The following is a 24,904-nucleotide window of genomic DNA, read 5'->3' as shown; positions in this document are numbered from 1 at the left end:
TTTTCTTAATTATAATAGGACAATTTTTCCTGATATGACCTTCCTTTTTACAAAGAAAACAAGCATTAAGAGCCCCGAGCATTTCAACCGGGCAAGAAATAATGTCACCATTAATTTTTAGAATAAGTTTTTGGGGAATGTCAACCCTTGGCTTGATGGAGACTAAGACCCTAGCATCAAGGTTAGATACAAGTCAAGAGGTTTCATCTATTATGATAATGCTACCAAAAGGGGCAAGCATCTGGGAGAGAAATTTCTAGAGGAAGGGAGGAACTTCCTTTAAAATAATCCATCTAGGGGAAGATAGAGCAAGCACCTCTTCACAAATTGCATCATGAGATAGGCAAGAGCCCTAAAAGAAGTTTTACCAACATTCCAATATTGCCATTTTAGGGCTTCGACCTGCGACTCATGATTATTGAAGAAAATAATAAATAGCCCTTTCTGAATTTGCCTACAGAAAGAAATTTTAAACCCGAGCTTTAAGTTCCATAAATTGTGAAACCAATCATCTAAAAACTTTCTAGGAGGGCATTTCTCAATATCAATGCATGCAAAAAAAATAGCAATGTCATAGTGCTGAGACTTCTCCAAAGCTATTTCATTAAGCATGGCATCATTGGGCGAGAGAACACATTTGGTCAAGGTATTGGGAGAGCCCTTACCTTCCTTGAGTGGTCGCTTGCCTCCAACCACCTGCATAAATTTCGCATCAACAGAGACCCCATTGTTAATGGGTGCCACCGTCTTCGCAAATGTTTTCCTCTGAGGTTAGGTTGAAGGAGTAGGGTTTCCAAAACCAAAAGGCGGGTTAACATATGAGGGCACCTTCGAGCCAGATGAAGGAGCATGCAAATTGACAGAGGTAGGCATATTGATAAGTAGGAGATAATTTCCACAGCAAGTCAAATTGTGATATTGTTATCAGGATTTTAACTGTGTGATTTTGAGTCAAACTCATTGACCCATGTTTCATGAGTAGTGATTCAACATAAATCCATCTCTCATGAGAATAAATGAAACACTTAGCACTCATTGGATCTAGGTGATGCTCACAGGGGTGAAGCAACGGGACTTCCCGAGAGGTCACCCATCCCAGTACTACTCCAGCCTGAGCGCGCTTAACTACGGAGTTTCCTCCATAGTTAAACCCAAAGCTTGCAACCCATTGTTTAACTATGGAGGAAACTATGGGTTGCAAGCTTTGGGTTTAACTATGGAGGAAACTCCGTAGTTAAGCGCGCTCAGGCTGGAGTAGTACTGGGATGGGTGACCTCTCGGGAAGTCCCATTGCTTCACCCCTGTGAGCATCACCTAGATCCAATGAGTGCTAAGTGTTTCATTTATTCTCATGAGAGATGGATTTATGTTGAATCACTACTCATGAAACATTGTTCAATGAGTTTGACTAAAAATCACACAGTTAAAATCCTGATAGCAATATCACAAGAGGTAGGTATAGGCAACTTATTAGGGTCATCGGAGTCTGTCTCCATTATACAATAAATGCAGAAAGTAAGCATAATAAAGGAAAACATAGGGGAAGAACAATCAAACCGGGTGGAGGAGCGAATCTCCTCCACCAAAAAACTTCCATGTCATCGGTTGACACGTCTAGCTCTACTATTTACATCAAAAATTTCATTCTGTTCGCATCTATCTCACATTTTCTACAAATCTATATGAATATTAAATATATTGATAATTATAATGATTTAGTTAGTTTTCTTAAATAAATTTTAATTTTTTTAAATAGTTAATATTCATTCTACTATAGTACACTCCTCACACTTGCTTCATAAAGTTATTATTATTATTTTAATTTCATAATTTATTTATAGATTATGTAAGATTTAATCTAATTCAATCCCAAAATATGTAGGAAAAACCTAACATTTTAAATAATAATAATAATAATAATATAATATAATATTTTATTTTGTTTGATGAAATTTTGAATACAATCTCCCCCACCAACCAAGCAAGACCACAACCCAACGCCCCTCCACCTGGAGAAAACATTTTTTATTATTTATTCATTTAAGTCGACAAGTATGAGCAAATGATTCTTCGATGGGGATTTTTGCCTGCCTAAGACGTATTTGAAAAGCAAAATTTATTGCTTACCTCAGGTGAAGGCGTAAATTTAGTTTAAGCAAAAATGTTTATTAGTCCTCAGGTGAAGGCGTGATTATAGTGAAGCATTTTTCCTCATATTTGCGACAGTTTTCGCACAGATTTGGTCGTGATTTAACCCAGAGACTCCAAATTTGGTGCTCATTCAGCTACACCTGACAAATTCGGTGGAGATTAATTCATTTTATGATAAAATCGGCCGCGATTTATCTTCTCTCGGACAGTTTTGGTGGGCATATTGAAGAATTTGGTGAAGGTAGGCCGATAATAGATTTATTCAGATTCTATTTGTTTATATGTTTCCAGTTTGTGTACTGCTATGCAAAAGTGCGAGGTGTCTCAGAATTTGATCAGCATAAGGCCGTTGTTGGGAAATTTGGTCGAGATTAATTGTGATAACATCCGATTTTGTCAGTCCATGAGATTGAGTTGTAAAGCTTTTGGAAAAATTGTGGGTCGAGAATTTGAATAAATGTTGTGGATCACACTCAGATTAATAATATCTGAGGGTGATCTGGAGAAAACCTTGGGTCGTGGTTTACAACTTAGTATAGGAGATCCGGGAAGACGGTGATGGTTGGAGATTTGCAGGAGTTATAGATGGGGAAAGTGAGCGTTGGTCCCGAGGTTGAAAGGGGACGGAGGGACGAAGAATAGTTGTAATTTTAAGATGGCGAGGCTCATAGGTTTAGGGAGGGCAGAATCGGATGAATTGCCCCGCGAGATAACCAGAATACCGAGTGGCACAGGAGACAGTGGGTGGCTCATTCGTTTTTTTGACTCAGAATTCTTTTGCGAGTGGATAGCGATAAGCTATTTGTACAAACATGATCATCAGGGCGTCAGAGACTATCTTTGCAATAGAATGTACTCGTTACCCCACTCTGGAGTTGAGAGCTACCTGTTTCAGATATGTTACATGCTCGTGCACAAGCCCAGCCCTTCGTTGGACAAGTTTGTAATTGACATGTGCTCCAAATCTCTTAGAATTGCGCTTAAGGTGCATTGGTTTCTGATGGCAGAGGCGGAGGATTCTGAGGATAGTGAGGGTATTAGCAGAGTGCAGGAGAAATGCCAGATTGCGGCCACCTTGATGGGAGATTGGCTGCCATTGATCAGGCCTCAATCTAGTCCTGCTAGCCCCGGGAGTAAGAACCGAGTGCTCAATAGATTGTTTTCCTCCAAACAACGCCTTCTGTCTCTGACTTCATCACCTCCATTGCAGAAGAATCAAGCTATTGCATCGCCGCCTCCTTCAAATGTGAGTACTAGTGCTACCGCTCAAGAAGAGAATAAAATAGGTGCTGCGGATGAACCGGAGATATCACTGAAAGTTTTGAAGAAACTCATGCCCGGCTCAAAGATGAGAGATGCTTTGTTCAGGAGATTCACAGATAAGGAAGACGACGAAACAGATAGAGCGAAGGAAGCCACAAAAGAATCTGAACAGGAAAGTTTTTTTCGGAGGCTACTAAGAGACAGTAAAGAAGAGGAGGAAAGGTCAGTACGCAATGAGGAGTTAGCAAGTTCTGATGGATTTTTTAAGCGTCTTTTTCGGGACAGGACTGATGCAGAAGAGAAGAGCGGGGCCAAATCAGGGGAAGAAGATGAGAAAGATAGTTTTTTTCGCAGGTTATTCAGGGAGAAAAATGAAGATCGGGAAAAGAGGGATGGGCAGGATAAGGCTGACGATGATGATAAGGGTAATGCAAGCTGTGATGAAGAAGAGGGGCCTAATTTCTTGTCATTTCGAAGGTTATTTAGAGTCCATCCAGAAGATGACAAATCCTTGTCAACAGCTCTCGAAAATTGTTCCTTGAATACTCCTGAAAGTAGTCCTGGCACTGAGAGCTTTTTTAGAAGATTGTTTCGGGACCAGGATAGATCTGCTGAAGATTCCGAATTGTTTAGCCTAAAACGACACAAAGAGGTTCGTGTATACTTTCTAGCAATTCCCTCAGTTATGCTCCTTGTGAGCATGCTTATCTGATGGGTTTAATCTTAATATATATTATTTTTGAACCGTTTCTCTCTCTATCATCAATTTCTCAGTGATGTTTTTTAAGAATGCTTATTTGATGGCTCTAAGCAATGATATAATGGCAATCTGGATTCTAGCTATGCCATTTGTATTTCTTCTCCCTTTTAAACCAGTATAGGATAAACCCATCCTAATTGCTGAATTTGCTAATATATTATATTCCATTATAATTAGTATCTATGTATTTTCAAAGTATTAGTCATGTGTTCTAGGTAGATCATTTGGGAGTAATGAATAGGAAGAATCATACAAATTCCTGTACATTCATTAGATACCATTTCAGCCAAGTTATGGCTGACATCATCAACTTTTAATTCAATGTGTATGTGTTTTCTGTCCTCTGTTGCTGATCATAACCCGTTTATAATAAGTTGGAAGGAAGCTTGAAATCAATTACAAAGTATTCTTAGAATCACCCCTTCTGGCATTGATGTCAAAACACATTATCAAAATAATCGGAAATCTGCTATAAAACATCTGCAATTCAAGAACAACATATGAGATTCAAACATAGCATCAAATCTGAAAACTTAACACAAGACATCAAATCATAGCATTAAAATCTCAAACAAAACTCTGAAACAAATCTGAACACTGAAACTCCTAAACTTTTGTAGAGGTACTGAAGTATAACTTGACGTGTCAGTCAAATTCGTGATAATAGGCACCTTGTGAATATGAATACCTACAAACACAATTAAACAAAATGGATGTTATTAATAATAATTGTATTATATATTGAAGTTTATTTGTGAGGATCTGACTTTGTGCTGCTTTAGATTTGAGTCTATATAAGGATCAAAGGGTACTAGATGCAAAGTTTTAGTTTCACAAGCAACCTTTTACAAATAATTAACATAAATATATTGATATTACTTCTTATTGGCGTCATGTATTCCTCTATATTTTGCAATAAGTTACTAATAGGAACTGTTTTAATTCGTTAAAATATTAATACATCTTATTTAACTGTTATTTACCTTGCTGATATTAACATTAATAGTCTTATCTAATTGTTATGATATTCAAAGGCTTAATCACTGACTTGAAGGCATGGAGTGAAACCTGAGCCTATGACATACATAGTTGTAAATGGAAAGACAGGATAACCTTGAATATGACAGGAGGAAATCGCTTAAGATTCTATGTAAGATAAGGATGTTGACAAAGAAATTTAGCACGTGATACAATCTTGATTGGCTCCTTTACGACATTTTCAACATAACAGAGCTCTATGCTGTTTACATCTTGCTTGGCCGGATCTCTCTACATTCATTGCTATTAGAAAATTTCCTACTATTTGCCTTACACTTTTACATTCTGGGCTGCATAGTGTTCCTTTCTTGTCACTGACACTTGTTTATTCATTGTCCACATGTGCTTTCATGGATTTCAGTCACTTTTATTTGGCCTGTTTGGATACACCACAATCCTGGTTGGTCCATACTTTAATAGGAAGCTACATTTGTCTTTGTGGAAAGTATAGGATCCCTGCACTTGAACAAAACATTAATTCACTAATATGGTACCCGAAACATTCATCCCTCATTACAGAATCTCATTCCCACTTACAACATTACTTCATAACTACCTTGTCACTACAGAATGAAGACAACACTCATGGATGCAAGTCAAGGATGAGTATCTTCTGCGGCATTATTCAAAATTGCAAGAAGCACATATGTTGTAACATAAAAGCACAGAATTTAATCAGAAACTTTAGTTAGTACTCCAAACTAAAATGCAAAACACACTGGCTCTCTGCTGGTGATTTCTTCCAATATCCATACATTGCAACAGACTGGCTTTCTGACAACAGTTCCTTCAAAAAAACGATCTGTTAACCTGGTAGCACAAACATTCATACCCGGTGGCATAATGTCATTCCCAATTACAACATTTCTTTATTATAATGCCATCATTACAGAATTACGACAAACTCATGGATGTAAGTTAAGAATTAGTACCTCCTGCAACATTTTCAAACTCTGTCATTATTAAAAATTGCAAGAAGCACATACGATGAAGCACACTGGCTCCCTGCATACAGTTTCTTCTAATATTTATACATTGCAACTCACTGGCTTTCTGCTAACAGTTCCTTCCAAAAAATCTATTCATTAACATGATAGCAGAAACGTTCATCCCTGGTGGAATAGTCTCATTCCCATTTACAACATTATTTCATCACAACACCATCACTACAGAATTAAAACAACACTTACAGATGCAAGTCAAGGATGAGTGCTTGTTCTGAGATTTTCAAACTCTATCATTATTCAAAAATGCAAGAACCATGAATAATGTAAAATAAAGACACAGAATTGAATCAGAAATTTTATTTGTTCTCCAAATTGTTTTGCATGGCGTATTGGCTCTCTGCTGACAATTCCTTCCAATATCCATACATTGCAACACATTGTCTTTCATTTCCTTTGAATACCTATGCAATGTGACAAACTGGGTCTCTGCCTATAGTCTCTTCCTATACCAGCGCATTGCAACACCTCAGGTGTATAACTGCTTCCTACATGATAATGACCACAAGCATGGGTTTTCATGCATAAGATTACCAACAACTCTCAATTTATTGATAGGTTTTTAGAGAATATAATTGAATTTTTCATGTAAAGGCTTTGTAAAAGAGAATCACAAGTTGGGTATTGATCATGAAAGTCTCTGTATTTAGATAGTTGTAAGACATTAGTGCATCAGAGATGTTGAAATCTCATTGGTGTTTTCAGTAGATTCAACATGTGAAAGCTGAACCTTTGATTTGGAATGTTTAGGGCCAAATTTTTTGTCATAAGAAGTCATGCCTTAGTGCTTTGTAATTTAAAAGATTACTCTTGGGAAACTTTATATATCTGAAATTCTGGACATAGAATGACAATGCATGGTTGTAGAAAGATGGCAGTACTGTAATCAGTTGACATGCATGTCTCTAAAATTTATTCTCTGGGCAAAAGATGTATGGTCTGATTGACTTGTGGCCATGTAATAATACAAGTTTATAATAAGGGTTTTACTGTTACATTTTCACCTACATAGTATCATCTGTGCCAATATAACTGTTAATGTTTTTTATTCTAACATTATGTGTCTCCTTCTACACCACTCTTCAGGGAAATTTATGTTTCTTTAGTTGACATTTTAGAAACTAACAAATGTCGCTTCTGATTCTACATTCTTTTTAGTTGGTTATGTGAGTTAAATAACTTGCATAGACTATACTGCTTTTGGTTACTTAAGGTATCTAGATTCTCATATAATTTACAATCTTGTTTTTCCTGTTTCACTTATAACATCAATTTTCGCATTCTGATGCAGAAGCGGCCAGGGTCCCCAAAGCGAAGTGATAGGTCGTCTGCTAAACCACCTTTACCAAACAACATTACCTCTCAAATACGCAAAGGAACTTATCATGCATCTTTGGATTTTGTTCAATCATTATGTGATACCTCTTATGCTTTAGTAGATATCCCAATGGAAGATCGCAGGAATTCCTTGCATGAGGTGTGTAGATTTGTTCTTGTCCCTAGATAAATTTTGTGTTGGTTGTAAGAGTATGCTGCACCATGATGCTATGTAATCCCTTTGGTTTATTTGTTATTATGTTACTTTCTAGAAAAGATGTTTTAGTTTACAGGGAAAACTGATGGGCTAAACTTTTGCAACATATCTTTGCAGTCATTGACAGAGATCAATGCCCACCTTACAGCTTCTCAAAGTAGCGGAGGTATTGTCTACATTCTATATGTGAGCTTTAGTTTCCTATGATAATTTATAATTCCTTTTCAATGCCATTCTGTCTTTTGACCTGTATGGATAGATCGGCTTTATCTTTTCTATTCATATGTTGTATAGCTGGATGCTAGTTGAACTATTACTTGTATATTCTTATGCTATTGTTTTAGAAAAGACTCCCAAGTTTACATTTCTCTTAATAGATTGGATAAGGAAATCATTTCACCAGTTATGGTAACTGGACATGTTTAGGATAATGTCCCATTTACATTTCTCTTGATCAATATAGAATGTTACAAATTCCAAATACCTAAAATTTAACATACAAGGCCAAGAGGAATCTGGCATTCAAGTTGATCATTCTAAGATAGAGAGGCTTCATTGCTTCAACATCCCCTCTAATCAAACCTTTTAATATCTCATGCAGATCTTATTTTGGTTGCTAACTTCATTCTCGTGAAGGTTTTCAGGATTGTGTTTGTAGCTTGGTTCACAGTTTTCACAAATCTGAAAATAGGCGTCATTTTTCTGAATACATTCAGTGATCTAGTGTTGATTAATCTAAATATGCATTGTTTTATGGTCAGTAGGGTTGCATGCATTTTGGACGACACAGTTGTTATCTCTAAGAGAATAGTTTTCTGCTCTTATGGAAAACCAAACTCTTTTAGCAACTTGCAAATCTTTGTCACTCCATTTGCGGCAATCTCCGCTTCTGTGAATTCAGCCTTAGTTGTAGATATTGCTACCAAGTCTTTCCTTTAACAAGATCATGAGAGAGAACTGGAACCAAGGTGAACCATATATTGAGAGGCAGACGTCCTCTCACACACATGGCCTGCCCAATCTGCATCATTATATCTCACCGGGCACTTGTCTCCTCTTCTAATGCCCCTACAACCAAAAAACGGTAGATGGTAGTGCCCGCTACCCAGAATATACTGAAATTGAAAATACCTTAAACTTTAAAGACAAGTTTAAATGTACAGGAAATATATGGTTGAGTATGAGTCAAGTATTATATATTGCATACAAGTTTTTTTGGACCGTTGAGCGTGACCCTGAGACAGAGGACATTATATCAACTACTTTTCAGACTGATATGGTGCTGAAGCAGGTTTGCACTTCTGCATGTTGATTTTATTAACATAGCCAAGTGCATGCATAGGCTGAGAAATAAAGATTCCCCATCTTAGGTTGAGAAACAAAGATCCCCTCATCCAACTGTAAAACTGGAATCCCAAGAAATTGATGCAGTAAGTCGATCTATCGTCTCAGAAACCTCCGACAATTCACTTTTCATACTTTGAATTATAAAATTAATGTCATGGTATGACCTATAAGATTCTCTTCAAAATTAAGGACCAAAATCTACATATGATGACCTATTTTCTTCACATAGGTATCTTGATTTTTCTCAACTCTCAATTTTTTTTGAAGTCACTTGTTCACAAATGCTGTAAATTTGTAATTTTTAGATTTTTCATCCAACATATAATTTGTAGTCACCTTAAATTTCTGTCAATTCTCTTCGCAATAAATTTATCAGGGCAGAACTCAACTTTGTTGCCTTGATCCATTATTTGATAATTAGTTAGCCGAATCATGCTTACAACCTTGTCATCAATCTGGTTTTGCAAGGTTCTAACAAAACCACCATTGTCAACTAATAATTTAACCGGATTTCTTACTAAATTCACATTTGGAATTTCTTGTATCAATCTCTTTATTATCTTGAAACAGGTGTTCTCAACATGCCCAGGCTTGCCCAGTGGTTATACTTCTTATGATACATTTTTCTCTCCTGATCACACTTGCCAATATCGTCATATGACCTCTTGTTTTCTTCACTGAATCCTTGATTTTTGATTTGATGTACATCTCTGTCATGGTCATGGTTTCACCAGAAATTCTGCTTTTCTTTTCCATTATATAAGTGCTGCTTTGAATGGAGAATAACCACCATGGCAAACTTCTCCCAGTCAGCAATCAATAGAGACCACATGGTGCTATGTCCTTAACCCATTGATTGTAATGGGATATGGTTAGCGCTTGTGGCTAGTATAACCCTTAATCGAGTCATTTACGAGTCAATACATATGATTGTGATATGTTAAGTGAGCCTCATTGCAATTAGGACACCAGAATATTCCAATGGTTCCTATATATAGGAGGTAGTGTGTAGTAGTTCATCAGATTGTGAATTGCTTTCCTGTTGAAGATTTATGTAGGCTTGCTCCTTGAATTGGCTAACTATTTTCAATTGTTGTAGTGTCCCCTCATTGAAATAGGATTTATTAATAAATAAGAATAATTGTAAATTAAAGTATAGAAGAGTAAAAATAAAATTTAGTTAAGTTTAATGAATGGTCAAAAGACATGAAACCAAAAGTTGCGTCTCCCTCAAACATGAGATATACAAGGGAGAGAAGAGAACTTTAATTTGAAGGGGCGAAGACAGGAAGGAAAAAATAATGGAGCAAAGGAATAAGGAATCGTTAATGGAAGAAGAAAGGGATGGTAAGTAGATAAGGAATTAATTCTTTCAAAGGGGCAGCAATGATGAAGTCTTGTGATCTTTTTGAAGGGTGTTAATTGTGAAAGGTTGTGGCCATTATGAAGAGGTGTGACCCTCCTTCATGTGGGTTGATATAAAGGGGAGAAGGTTCCATTTTAGGGGAAAAATATATTATTCTCAAACTCAACACTGAAAGTGTGGACACAATTCTTATGGAAGGCGTTGATCCTTCCCCCAACAAAGTATAAACGATAAATCATTCCAAGTACTGTAATGGAGATTATAAATAAAAGCAGGTCAGAGGCAGACTTAGAGCAGAGTAGAACATCAAGTATGAAGTGGTATCTTTCCTTTAAACACCAATGAAGGCAATCCAAATAGCAGGGGTGCTCATAAAGAGCAGAGCAGATCAAAGATATGAATCAATTGAGGAAATCGTTACAATTAACATCAATTTCATAAGAGATCAATGATCTTCAGCAATAGCATTCATCCAAGAGAGCATTGCTCAGCATTCAAAGTGGGAAACAACATCAAATCATTTCGGTCCAAATTATAACAGCAGACTGAAAATATATAGCCTGCAAGTATATTGGGAATATTTAGGGCAATCCCAAAAGTAGGACATTACAATTAGGATCGGAGCAGTGGTTCTGACACCCTGTGAGAACAACACTATTCAGTGTGCCTGAAGATAGTGATCAAGAACTAGTGGCAAGAAATGACAAGAGTCATGATACAAATCATTACTCAAAGATCACATTTGACACTCAGCCTTTTGACATCATGCACGAGTATCAAATAAGTAGGGTTCTGCGAAAATTGAAAGGGACTTCATAAGCAGATCCTTGAAGCATATTGGATTATGAGCAGCAAGATGGGGTTAGGCCCACATTCTGGCTCGATTAATGGACTATTAGCAGCAAGATGGAGTTCAACCCACTTTCTGGCTTAAAATGCCAGGTGGGAAAAACCCATATATGGCAATGCACAGTCATTGTGAATAAAGCTTTGTTATAGAAATGTTAGTTAACCCAATCTTCACATAGGAATGTTGGTGATAATCAAACGACATTATTATCTGTGGCAAAGAATCAATGTATTTCCTTACAGCTATCTTTTCTTTTCATATATATTTTGGAGGAGCTTTGTCACCAGTTGTTTAAGTTCTTGTCTTTTCACAAGTTGAAGTGACATTTCAAAGATAAAATAATGTGCACATGGCTATGCAGCTGCTATCGTAACTTTTTTCACTCCTAGTTGCTATAGATGTTCTGATAAAGCTTAATAACTAAACAAATTACTGAAGCTTATGCCACAAAGGTCATCTATCATTATTTGTTAGGTCTTCTATTGCTTGATTTTGTTTCTTGTATCCATTTTAAGATTTTGCCTACTGGAGCTGCCCACGGTTACAATTAGTATAAGAAATGTTTCAATTCCATCGCAGTACTACATTCAACAGTTACTGTTTCTAAAATTTTGAGGCAGACATTATGTGATCTTAAGTTTTCACTAATCTGTTTTGACATGTTGGAAAAGTTTTATCTGCACAGGTAACTAAGATTAGTGATCACATCACAGTATGTAACAACTGTAATCAATTAATTTCAGCTCTCACATCAATGATATGTTTAAAATGGCAGGTGTCTGCTTTCCAATGGGAAAAGGTTTATATCGTGTGGTTCATATTCCAGAAGATGAAGCTGTTCTCTTAAATTCCAGAGAAAAGGCACCTTACTTGATTTGTGTTGAGGTTCTAAAGGGGGAAAACCAAAAGTATGTACAGCAAAATAATAATGTCATAGTTCTATCTGAGAACCTGTGATCATTTGTACTTAAATTATAATATGCTGGTATTATAATACATTGATATGGGTTTTAAGTAGCAAAGCTATAGCCAAACAGTTATATTATTTAAGTAAATTAGTTTGTGGGTGCTGAATAATTTGAATCGAGAATTCTGTTTTGGTGGTTTGCAGCTTGACATCAGAAAACAAGGACACTTCATCTAATAAGCTTTCCCGTGGTGGAATTCCACTAGCAAATGGAGATGTGCACTTGCAACGTCCTCCACCATGGGCTTTTCCACTGTGGAATCAACAAGATGTGCATCGCAACAGTACTGATCAGATGTTGAGGTCAGCCTCCCAAGCAATTGATCAAGCAATGACAAATTTATGGGAGACAAAAGTGAAATTCGTACACGTGAGCCTTTCTGTTAATCAACAAAGTCAGGATGGTCAAAGTTATCTAGAGAATGGAAAACCTGGAAGCACACCTGAAAATGCTACATCTAATGAACTTAATAAGGACCGTGAAAGAAATGTGTCCATCAGTTCATTGGTTATGAGCAATATGGCAAAAGATGGTTACAAGTTGGGTGATACAGGAATTTCTGATGAACATGTGGAAGAATGGATTACGGTTACTTTGACTGCAGTTCCCGGTCTGAACATGGAAGATGTAGAAGATCAAGAAATGGCTGGAAGAAAGGACCATCGCCGTGTACCAAGTACAATTGCAATGGCTGAAGTAAAGGTGGGCGTGTAAGTGGAAAGAAAAAAGAATTCAAATCTACTGTTTGTTGTTCATTGTTAAATGTAAATTTGTGTTTCAGGCAATAATTATTCCAATTGCAGCGTGGCGTGCAATTTGATCTCCCACCTCTGTTTGTCATCCAGTTTATTGTGATGGTGCTGCTTTTATATTGCCATTTACATTGACAACGTATAATTATCTACAGTTAACTAAAAGGTTATACAGTTATTGCATACAAGTCGATATTTTTTGCTTCTTATGATTGGAAGCTACTTTTTCTCATGACAACCATTCAATTTTTAGATAATAATCTGTCAGGGTGTTGTCATCAATTGTAAGTTCCATAGTCAGACTACTGGAATGCTCAATCTTTCCTTTTCCAGTCAACATGAATGAGGAATTTTCGTGAGATGGTGTAGCTTTTATATTGACCTTTACATTGAGGACCTCTAAAGCATACAACTAGTAGATTGTATAATTATATGTGCCTACCAAGTCAACTGTCTTAGTTTTTTTTGATTGCAGTCCCTCAAGTTACTTTTTCTCATGATAACCGTTGTAATTAAAGATAATTCTCCCCACTCCAACAACATAAAATTTTTCTTGCAGGGTGTTGTCATCAATCTTGAATTGTATAGTCAGGTTGCTGCAATGCTCTGAAGTCTCTCCCTGTGCAACAATGCAAGGGAATAGCTTTATGATGTCTTGATGTAGGCTGAGGTGACCTCTTTTTCTATTAATAGTAAAAATAAATAATTTACATATTTATATTTTGTACATTTAATATTAGTGATTAATAATGCGTCTTCTTGTGTCAACTTGTCGAAGGAATCAAATTTTCAATTGCATAAAAGATCCCAAAGGCTTCTTTATTGTTCATAGGTTCCTGCTGCAAATGTTTTGATTGGATATACAATAGGTTTTGCCAGATCATCATTTTTCTATGTAACCCAGGGACACATCCCCACCCAAAAAGGCCAAGTATTGGACACGGGGACGTCCCCCCCTTGCGCCCCCCTTTTCCAGAAATCCCCAAGAATCTCCTGGAAACTTGGGGATTTACTAATTTTATTTTGGGATGTCTGTATGTCCTGGGGAAGTCCCTGGGACTGATGGGGGTCCCCAATTTTATAGACTAACATCAACACTTATAAAATATTTTTCTTTTTTAATTTTAAAGTGGGCCCCTCCTTAAGTTTACCCTAAAATGCTTATTATTGTTTGGTAGTTAATTCCTGCTATTTGGGGCCCTCTGATTAGCATTTGACAACATTACGTTAAGAATCATGGAATTAATAATGCTGTTACAGTCACAATACACACTCAGAGTTATATAGCAGACAGTTTGCTAGGTGCTGGGAAAGTCTGAAAAGTGCATTATAGACCTAGAACATCCATCCTTCTGTCATTTTCTGGCAATACATCAGTGCTTGGTTATTCTTGGGTTGATTTGGGTCCTTTGTGGAAGATATGGTGAATATTAAAAGTTGCATCAATGATACTGTCTTACTTTAACAAACCTATATCATGACTGTATAGAGGACCTTTTTGTATTAATACCAGTCCACTTACAGTGAATTGGAAGTGCAGTTTCACTATTAAATGATATAGTGTGTTTCAATTTGGAAGGTGGGTTATTGTTCTTGTTGCTATTTTAATATTTCATGCACATTGACAATAATTCCAAATTATGAATGCATTATAGCATATTGAGCATTGAGTTTGATTATTGAAATGTTGTATGTGAAGGTTCTATGAGGTTTAAATGTCATGGTTTATACATGTCGTCATATGAATGTAATGTATGCATGCAAATTTCACTATATATTTTATATTTTTCGGATTTTCCCTATATTTATATTGCCGTCCCTGTTTGCCGTTCCCCCTGTTCCCAAAATTGGCAATTTTTTTTGCCGTCTCTGTCCTAGAAACTCGGGGGAACATAGTTTTTTTTAATAGATAGGTGGAAAACTTTAGACTTAGAAATAACTTGGGAGGCCTAAGGTTTAGGACTCCACAAATTCTCAACATATTAAAAAAAGTATATAAATTTGTAAAATAAACTCATTTAATATGTGAGAATGATAAATAATGAATTTGGAGAATAAATAAGACAATTTTATTTGGCTTGGTAAAAATGCACAATTTTAAACCTGGCCTGGACTTGATCTTTTGAATTGGAGCAGTGAGCTAGTGAGGTCACCAGAGGGTACCTCATCCCCTGCGTGAACCCAACCACCACCTAGACCACGAACATGGTAGCCCAGCATGGGAACACAGCCTATGACACACTGGCCGATGATTTGACACAGGCATCAATGTCGTAGTGATTAACAATCTGCAAGCACAATGGACCAGCAAAGGCAGAGGCCTTTTCTCAAAATAGCCCAACGTTGGTTGGAACCTTGGTAGCAATGTCAACAATGCCACAAAAAAATCATCACACTATGGGATTTACCCCAATAAAAAAGTATATTTTGATGATAGTAGAATTACATGGAATCAAGAGGGACTCCACAAACCATAATTCAAAATCTATGCTCCAAGGCAATATTGGGGATGGGTAGTAACCATTCCCCTTTTTATCAAAATTTAGGAAAAGTACTTGGGTCATCACAAAATTTCTAAGGGGTGTTGGGTATGGCGGGGGTTGGCTAGGGGAAGTTGACCATCTCAAGGATGGATGGCCATTCCCTATGGCCTAGACATCTTTTAGTCTCCTTTTCATTTAAAAAGCACAAATAATGATTTTTAATAAGGATGGGTGGGTCTACAAGGACCTAAACGATCATGAATAAATAAAAAATTTAGAAGATTAATAAAATAACAATTAAGGTACCTAAATGACCATTAATAAAAGATTCTACAGAGCTAGCTCAAAATAGAAAAAGATACTAAATTATTAAAAGAATGCAAAATATTCTAATAAAGTTTACCATCTATTATTTATTTTTCAATCTCCTTGCATTTTTTTGATATTTCTGAAAGTTTCAAACTTTTATTGTGCATATTTATTTATGTTTGAACTTGCATCTGTTGTTTGAACTCATAGGTAAAAGAAAAAACGAGTAATAGTGGTAGTAGTGAAAGTGAAAAGATTGAAATTGAGATGCAACAAAGAACTAGAGGTCATAGAATTATGGTCGCCATTGGGGATTCTATTTGGAGGGCGATTATAGTAGGGTCTGCAAGTGGCCCCACTGAACATTATTTTGCACTCCTTAATTACTATGCAAAAAGGCCCATTTGACCACAAAAGTCCCTCTTACAAATTGAAACACACATAGGCAAAGACAGCATAAATATTCAAGGGGAGTACACTATGGCTATGTCATTTCTACAAAAAAGATGAAGAAGGGGCAACCATACAAGAGTTTATTCATATCTTTTGTGCACGATGTGTCAACCTGTTTGCCATTGTTTTTTGTTTTGACTGTTTGCAAGTTTGAATGCCAAGGTGATGATTTGCTGGTTTCTTGGTGTTCTCAGATATCATTCAAATTCTCATTGCAATTAACATTCAACTGTCATACCTGGCCAAAAAACCCAGTATTATCTGCCGGAGCAAGCGGAGGAAATATAATAAAAGAGCATGGGATCTGCAATTTGTTGAAGGGATAGTTATTTTAAAACAAGCATTGTTTCCCAGGAGCCATGAGTTGGGAAGAGGCAACAATTAGTTTGAAGTTACACTTCTTTATTAATAGGGATATTCATTAGCAAAGGTTGTGACTGTATGCCTCCACTCTAGGGATGTATAAGACAAATCGTCACTTGGAGAGGGGCATGGATCAGATCAGTGAGTTTTAAGCATGGTAACATGGAGATGCGTCCTCCTTTTTGCCCCATGTCTCGGAGACGGGTATGCACTGGGGACTTGGGGACTCCCTCCCCCCGTCCTTAGTAGCGCCACCAGATTCCGCCACCTCTGCCAAGGATGGAGGGACGTCTTGGTGTTGACTATTTGCTGATTCAACTATTTATGTTCAATGTTCGATGTACCAATTCAATGTAAGCTTCAAGTATTTACTCTTTTACATCTTTATATCTTATATTGCACTACATCTTTTCATAACTAGCATTTTAAGTACCATATGTATAGTATATATAACCACCTCCCCCGGTCCCCCGATGTCCCCAAATTAAGGCCCCTCTGTCCCCCTGTCTCAGAAACTTGTTCCCTTGTTCTTCCTTTCCCCCATCCTCTAGGGTGGTTTAACTATGGTTTTAAGGTATAAATTGCATTCAGAAATAAGGAAGCCATTTATATATTAAAATAGTTGGTATGCAATCTGGTTAAGTCTATTACTGACTTCGAAACCTTTATGAATCTTGTTTTATTTATTTAATTAATTTGCCAATCTATTAAGGATTTTGAATTACTTATTATTCATCTATTTTAATATAGCAATTCTATTAGAAACTGCAAGGAAGCCTAATAGGAAGAAGCAGGAGTACCTGCATTTCCCCCACCTCTTAGATTGGTTGTAGCTTGATTCTTTGATGTGAAAACCTGTACTTATTTCAACTAAGTCTGATCTGCTTATCTCCACTTGTACTTATTCGATTTGCAATAACCTTAAGGTTGTGTTGTCAAATTATTTCTCAGTTGATCTTAACTATTCTGATAATGGGTTAAAGTGAGTATTTTGCACTGCTGATTATATATCTCCTATTAAAAATCAGATATTTGAGTATTGGTGGCCGACTGTATATGTGCTGCAGACAAATCATATGTAATATTGGCTTATTTGGAATAATGGTCTGTGCTGACTGAGTTTACTGTGTACCTGCTACATTGTGATTGGCTCTTTTAAACATGTCTTTTTGTCTGCTGTCCAATCTTGTAGTTTCCTTGTTAATGCAAAGTTTTTATTGGCTGAATTTTATCAGAGATGCTGATTGAATCAGATTGCTGTGCTCCTGATTGGTTACTGTTTTTGTCTTTTTCTTGGTTCGATGCCCTTTTGGGGAAATGTCTGACCTTCTCTTCATTATATTCATATGGAGGGGAATATGGGTGATAGCCTTTCAAAAAGGTCGTGGCTGCTCCCAGCCAACCATATGATTCACTTTTATTTTTATGATGTATTAAAAGATATTTTTAACTTATATATTTTATATATACTTCCAGATTTATAGTAGTATTTGATATATGTATTTTCCTTTTTTTTTCTTGGTAATAGATTTAATTGTATTCATAGAAAAACAATGGTACATTTTCTAAAGAAGTAGAAAGTCAGAAACCTAAAAATACCCACCAACATCAAAATGCAGATCAACTACTCTGCAAACTTTTCCACCCCTACCAGCAGCTAGCCCTTCATGGCTGTAACAGTGTCATTTTCCAATTTTACAAATTTTTTCAGAAACACAAAGTAGTGACAATCTCTTCTGCTGCCTATCCCAGACATTGTTACATCGTTTACAAAAACAAACCAGACCTTTAATAAACATTTAGTTCAACTTGTAATCTTCCTCCTTAGCTTGCTGGTGCTTCCTTGTGCGGTGTGCCTGTACCTTCTGCCATGGCGTTCTTGCAGCCACTCGTTCAGTTCCGCCTCACAAAATTTGGGTCCTACATTAGCATTATTTTCACCCCTCCCTTCTCTATACATTTGGAGCCACTCATTCATCTTCACATCATCCTCCACTGTCCACCCAGCCATCTGCTTCATTTCTGCAATGTCTTTGTCTAGCAGGTGAATCATCAGAACTAGTTTAATTGATAAAAAGAACCTTTACAAACACCCTTGATTCTTTGTCTCCTGCAATTTTCATCAAATCTCCACAAAAATGTGATGTGCTTGGTTCCTTCAAGCTTCTCAAGTCGAGTTTGTTTACCAGTCAATTTTATCTCCAAACCTGGAATTGACTTCTCAAGAATATCATACATGCGTCCAAGGAATTCTTTAATGTCCTTTTCATCTTCTAGCTGTTGCTCCCACACCATAATCATTGAGAACACACCTGTGTTAGTTTGCGGTGATTCTCCACTTGATTGAACATCTCTCCCAAAATGATAATCACATTATCTATTAATTTCTTATCTTCAAAGATGAACATCTTGTCAATCCCCTTCTTTGTTATCTGGTCATTTAAAGGGTTATGTTGCTCGGGGGAGGTGAAAGTGAAAGCTGTCTCCTTCCTTTCACACTCAAGCCAGAGCACACTTTCCAATAACTCAAAAGTCTGCAAGTTAAATTACTAATTGCCATGTTTTAAAGGTGAAACTTTTGGCCTACCCCTGTGAAATGCAATGTGCTTCAAGGGCTGCATGTCACTTCATCCTTACTCCACAATCATTTCACCATCCCTGTATGTTGCTGCAAAAACAAAAAACCACTTTTAATGCACTTTTTTGTTTCTCGAGGGTGAGGGGAAGATAATGGTTTTTAAATTCAGCCTTCCTTAGCCATCACTAAGTTTGAAAAATTCTCAATTCTGGTCCCGTCCATTTTAAATGCTAAAGCCCCATCTGAAAGCTTGTCTGCCTCGTTATTCCCTTGTTTTGGAACGCCTATTATTTAATAGGCTTCTAGGGGTGCTGGTTCCTCATTGATTCGATCTATGTATCATGGAAATGCCAAGCATGCATGTCTTCTTTGATTATTGCATTTATTATTATTTGTGAATCTCCCTCTACATGAAGTTTTCAAACTCCAAAATTTTTTGCTGCCTTGACATTTAGTAACACTGCTTCAGCTTTAGCTACCTTATTTGTTCCATTTGTTGGTTCCCAAAACTGCAGATTGGAATCCCTCGAGTCTTGCCAACTCGATGCTGGGATATGCAACCGGTTATGGCCAACTTGACGGGATTGATCGATGCGACCCAAATCCCCCTGCACTTTTGGCTCTACAAAACTAAGGCGGGTGTACCTAATCTTGAACAAAGCACTTAAGCCCAGGATGCTTATAGCAGATTGATTAGAATGTGAATGCGATGAAAGTCTTCATAACGGCAAGAATTATAGAAAAACTTTAAACTTGAAAATTATGAATTAATAAATTAATATGATAATGATTTAAATAAAGAATGAACTCAACAAATGAATATATTAATTCCTCAATGGAAAGAAATGAAATAGTTGCCAGCATATGGATTATGAATCAAGAGTAATATAAAGACCGGCGCTTAATTAAATGGGCAATCAGAGTCAATATTATAAGTTGACATGTATAACTTTATAAAGTTCAATGTATTTAAACTATAAACAATTTTTACAATTCAGATGTGACAGATCGATTATATAAACACAATTTTAAACTAGTCTAGGATGCACTTTAACTCTTGTAATATGGAGACAAACTAGACATAAATACGAAAATAATTAAATATTTCACAATTTTTATGTTTTTCAAGTTTAAAATGCAATAATGACCTAGTCCACTTGTCCGAACATTAAAACATTTATAGAATTTAAAAAATAAGTATGAAAGACAACTTAATAATATTTTAAACCCTAATGAAATAAATAAAATAGATATTCTTGCAGATTATGCCGGAAATAGAAATTGCACATAGAGACACTCCTTACAGAGGATCCATCTATTGCAAATTTATCTGGACCACATAAAATTTACCCAATAATTCAAATCCACGAGCTTTGTTCAATTACTCATTTCCTTACCAATGAAAGAATATAATATATCAAAGTGTGCATAGAATATGTAAAATTTTAAATATGAATATGAATTTGTTTGTATCATATCCATTCTATCACTTTACATTTTCATCTCATATTTATAACGAGCAAAGAGACACAAGTCTCTTCTTAAAACAACATGCTTCTTTGTAAATACAACTAGGGAAATAGGAAAAACTAATTACACTAGTTAGTTTTAACTCATTGTATGAAAATATAATGGCCTTGCTCCTCACAATAACAATTTTCCGGGTTATCATATTAACACTGCATCAATTTCTTTGGGCAGAAGGCATGATTGTGACATCTCCTAGACCATTGCTGTGAATGAAAATTAAATTCATCCGCAACATCTATTGCACATATTGTCTGCCTCATATTTTGTTGCTCCTACAGATGCATTCGTAACAAGCATCGGGCATTCATGAATGTTGTTTAACGCTGAGTAACCAAAAAGTGTGGAAATTAGCGGCATATGTTACTGAATCATCCTCACATCACAAACAAGGACACTTGTGATAACTTTCCATCATCTCCACCTTCCCGCATATATCTCCAGACCTGCAACAAATACGACAAGACATTAGATATTGAAAATTAAAAAGTTCCTTAACTACTGATGAAAATCTCCTTGCTCCAGCGGCTCTGTCTCTTCCACAATCATCTCCACCGTACATATTTCCTTAGCAAGTTCTTCAAGTACCAGAGTTCTGTAGTTACGTAATCCGATTATATCTCATTTACTGCTCACTGCTAACATGTATTATGTATTATTTTGAATGCATTCCTCTGTTCTGAAAACATTCTTTTTGCATCTGGGACACTGGTTTGGAAACTCTCCATCATCTCTGGGTGTAATATGCATTTTGCCTCAAAATTCCTTTCCTGGAAATGAGGACTGCGGCTATATTGTGAGCTCAAGACCTTGAGATGGCTGCAAGTGATAAACAACTTCCAATGAGTGAACAACTTCTGACAGTTATTGTCATGATAATTCAAATAATGCTTTGATAATCAAACATAAGACATCAACTTGGAAATCTTGACCCATTGTTGGGAATAATGCTGGAACAATGAGCATACATTACAATCTTTAGAATGATTATGAAATAAGAGTAGATTCCAAATGACAGTGGCCACTTAAACAATACTGTGATTGTCTCAGATTTAGGACACTTTAGCAGGTCGCCTTGCTGACTAGAGAAGCACTATAAATTCATTTACAACCTTTCATCATACCACAACTTCAAAGTGATTAAAAATAGAATACAAATTCTGATTGTACCCTGTCACAGTAATCTCATTCAATCCTAGTCTTCATTGGGATCCTGCTGTAATGCATGTGAGAGCCTCCACATGTAGGGCCTTGCTTGAAAGATATCGAGTAATCTCATTCAATCCCAGTCTTCGTTGGGATCCTGTTGTAATGCATGTGAGAGCCTCCACTTGTAGGGACTTGTTTGAAAGATGTTCTTTCTTGGACTTAGTTCTCAAGAAGACCTTCACTGACCTCTCATTAAAAATATACCAGTCAAGTACAGCTAGGTATATATTTTCAGATTCTTCATATGGGAATACTTCATCAACTTTTCAACATTATTTCACAAATGGAAACCTAAATTTTTAGGCTCCATCATCACTACCAGTCTTTTTCACCCACATGCTATAAAATTACCATCCAGTCTCGAATGATAAGTCCTGCTCCCAATGGTCCTGGGGTGCCTTTAGAAGCACCATTAAACTTACATTTTTATTGGAAAACATCACCAACCACCCCAGATGATGGATTAACCCATCTGAGCCCATTCATGGGCATATGCAGTTTCATTAATATTATTATTATATATTGTTAATTATTATCATATTAATAAAATAAATAAATAAATAAATAAATAAATAAATAAATAAATATATATATTTTGATCGGTAATAGATTTTAGCCAATATTTATTAATTTTTAAATTTTACATTGATGTTTATCCCTGTTCAAAGTGCAAGCATTGGGTGGAAAAAACGGGTAATAAAACCCCTAGTCTAGCCTGGGGTACAAATGTCCTGTCTATTTTATGATACAATTGACTCTGCTGGATTAACCCATCTGAGCCCATTCACAGGCATATGCAGTTTCATTATTATTATTATTATATTGTTAATTATTATCATATTAATAAATGATATAATATAAATCTATTTTGATCGGTAAAAGACTTAAGCCAATATTTATTAATTTTTAAATTTTACATTGATGTTTATCCCTGTTCAAAGTGCAAGCACTGGGGGGGGGGAAAACAGGGGGGAAAACAAGAAGAAAACCCCCAGTCTAGCTTGGGGCGCATACGTCCTGTCTATTTTATGATACAATTGACTCTGTTTTTTAGCAAAGGGCTTTGAGAAGGCATGCCTTCGTTTACATGAAAGACAAAACTTAGTACATCATTATTGTGTCTTCGATCTATCTCCTTTTTACATTACTGAAATTCAACTTGCATTATCATTATTTAACTTCTTTTTGTAGCTTGATTGCTTTTTAGATTTCCCGCTTTATTATGTCCTCACGATTCCAAATTTCAAAATTCAAGTTACTAGATGTTTTTTCCTACATAATTTCTTTTGGCTAAAGATCCTTTTTAGTAGTCGTGAATCATAAAAATCACATTGAATCAAAAATATTTCTGTAAATAGCTTTTTTTCTTAATAAATAGAGAGTATTTTTTTTTTCTTTAACTACGTTTGAAATTTGAATTAATTTTATGATGTAAAAATTGAATTATTAGGAAAGTTACATTAGCAATGTCTCGTACTAAGAGGCACTAAGAATCCTACACAACCTAAATCTAGAAGAAGAAATACACATCTATGCAATATGATAATATAGAAATAAATTACACTCAAATTAATAATGAGTGGCTATTTAAAGAAAAGGCCTAAAAGTAAATTGGAAAAAGACACTATAACCCAAGACATCGAAAAACCTACTTATCGCGTAAAACCTATGAAAGAATTGTTCATCCTAGAGTGATAAGTAAATTAATCGAATATTAATTCACCATATTGTCAAATCCCGATGTGAAAATATTTGATCCTAAAGCTTTTATCTTATATTATTTTGTCGAGGACTTTTACAATTATTGGATTATTGGCTTAGTTTGATTTTTTTTTATTAGAGAATCTACACCATCTACTCCTTTGTTTGCTAATGTATTTGCTTCCTTATTTCCTTCTCAATATATGTGTTTGATGCTCCTTTCTTCAAATTTTTCGACTCTCTTTAACCCATATTCAAGTTTAGAGTTTAATATCCAATTTGGTGTACTTTTCCTTAGTGTGTTTAAAATGATTTGTGAATCTCATTCGATAACTAGCTTGCTTATAGCCAATTCCAAACTAAGGATTAATCCTTCTATTAGAGCCTCTAATTCTGCTAGATTATTTGATAGCACCCTTAGAGACTTAGATCGTTTTATTATACACAAGCCTTTATTAGAGTGGATATTACAACCTAGTCTTGTAGGACCTGGGCTACCTCTTGAGGCTCCATCAAACTTTTTGCCTATCCTTTTAAGGGAGGTTCTCATTTGCATACAACCCTAGCTTGTTTATTAGCTTTTGAATAGGTCATAGGTGGGTTGATGAACTTAAACCAATTTTGCACATTTTTGCATCCCGCTCAGAATAAGAGCCTTCTTCTTTGTTAGAATTTCTCAAGTTATTGTTTTCTACTTCTATAATGCTTGCTTCTACTTTACGGAGAAACTAAGTTATATCCATACTTTCATTTGTAAATATTCTTTTGTTTCTTTCCTTCCAAATTTCCTATAAAAAGTATGGATGGAGATATTCTCCATAAGTTATTGTAGACCCTGGAATGCCCATATTTGGGCCAACTATTTAGAAAATTTCTGAAATTGTCCGGGAATGCAGTTGACCAGTTAAGTTTTTGGTGTAACCATTGTCAACACTTACTAGCAAAGGGACATTGGAACAACAAATGTTCAGCCGTCTCAAATTCGTTTTCACATAAAGAGCATCTTGAGGGTCCCTCTAAGCTCATCTTGGTAAACTTGTCCATCGTTAGAATTCTCTCTTGAAGAGCTTCCCAAAGAAAAATTCCAGCCTTGGGTAGACATGCTGTATCCCAGCAAAGATTTAAAGGGATATCTATCCTTTCCGATTGTTGGGAGTTAATAATCATTTCATATCCTCTTTTAACACTATAATTTTCACTTTTTGAAGCTCCCCAAATTAATTTATCCCTCCTATCTTTAGGATTAGC

General features: G+C 36.0%; 1 protein-coding gene across 1 annotated transcript in view; it reads left to right on the top strand.

Annotated features, from left to right (window-relative positions):
* The first annotated feature begins 2,122 nt into the window (after positions 1–2,122).
* The window catches only part of LOC149548145 (phosphatidylinositol 4-kinase beta 1-like), an 88,867-nt gene continuing 66,085 nt past the window's right edge, over positions 2,123–24,904 (top strand). The window contains exons 1-5 of the mRNA XM_089792167.1: positions 2,123–4,066; positions 7,508–7,693; positions 7,868–7,916; positions 12,089–12,221; positions 12,425–12,983. Coding sequence (XP_089648293.1) covers positions 2,807–4,066; positions 7,508–7,693; positions 7,868–7,916; positions 12,089–12,221; positions 12,425–12,983 — 2,187 coding nt within the window. The 5' untranslated portion in view covers positions 2,123–2,806. The remainder of the gene's footprint in view (positions 4,067–7,507; positions 7,694–7,867; positions 7,917–12,088; positions 12,222–12,424; positions 12,984–24,904) is intronic.

The sequence above is a fragment of the Cupressus sempervirens genome, chromosome 7 (assembly GCF_028749045.1).
Source record: "Cupressus sempervirens isolate cs-2001-9-10 chromosome 7, ASM2874904v1, whole genome shotgun sequence".
NCBI lineage: Eukaryota > Viridiplantae > Streptophyta > Pinopsida > Cupressales > Cupressaceae > Cupressus > Cupressus sempervirens.
This window is presented reverse-complemented; position numbering and strand designations above follow the sequence as displayed.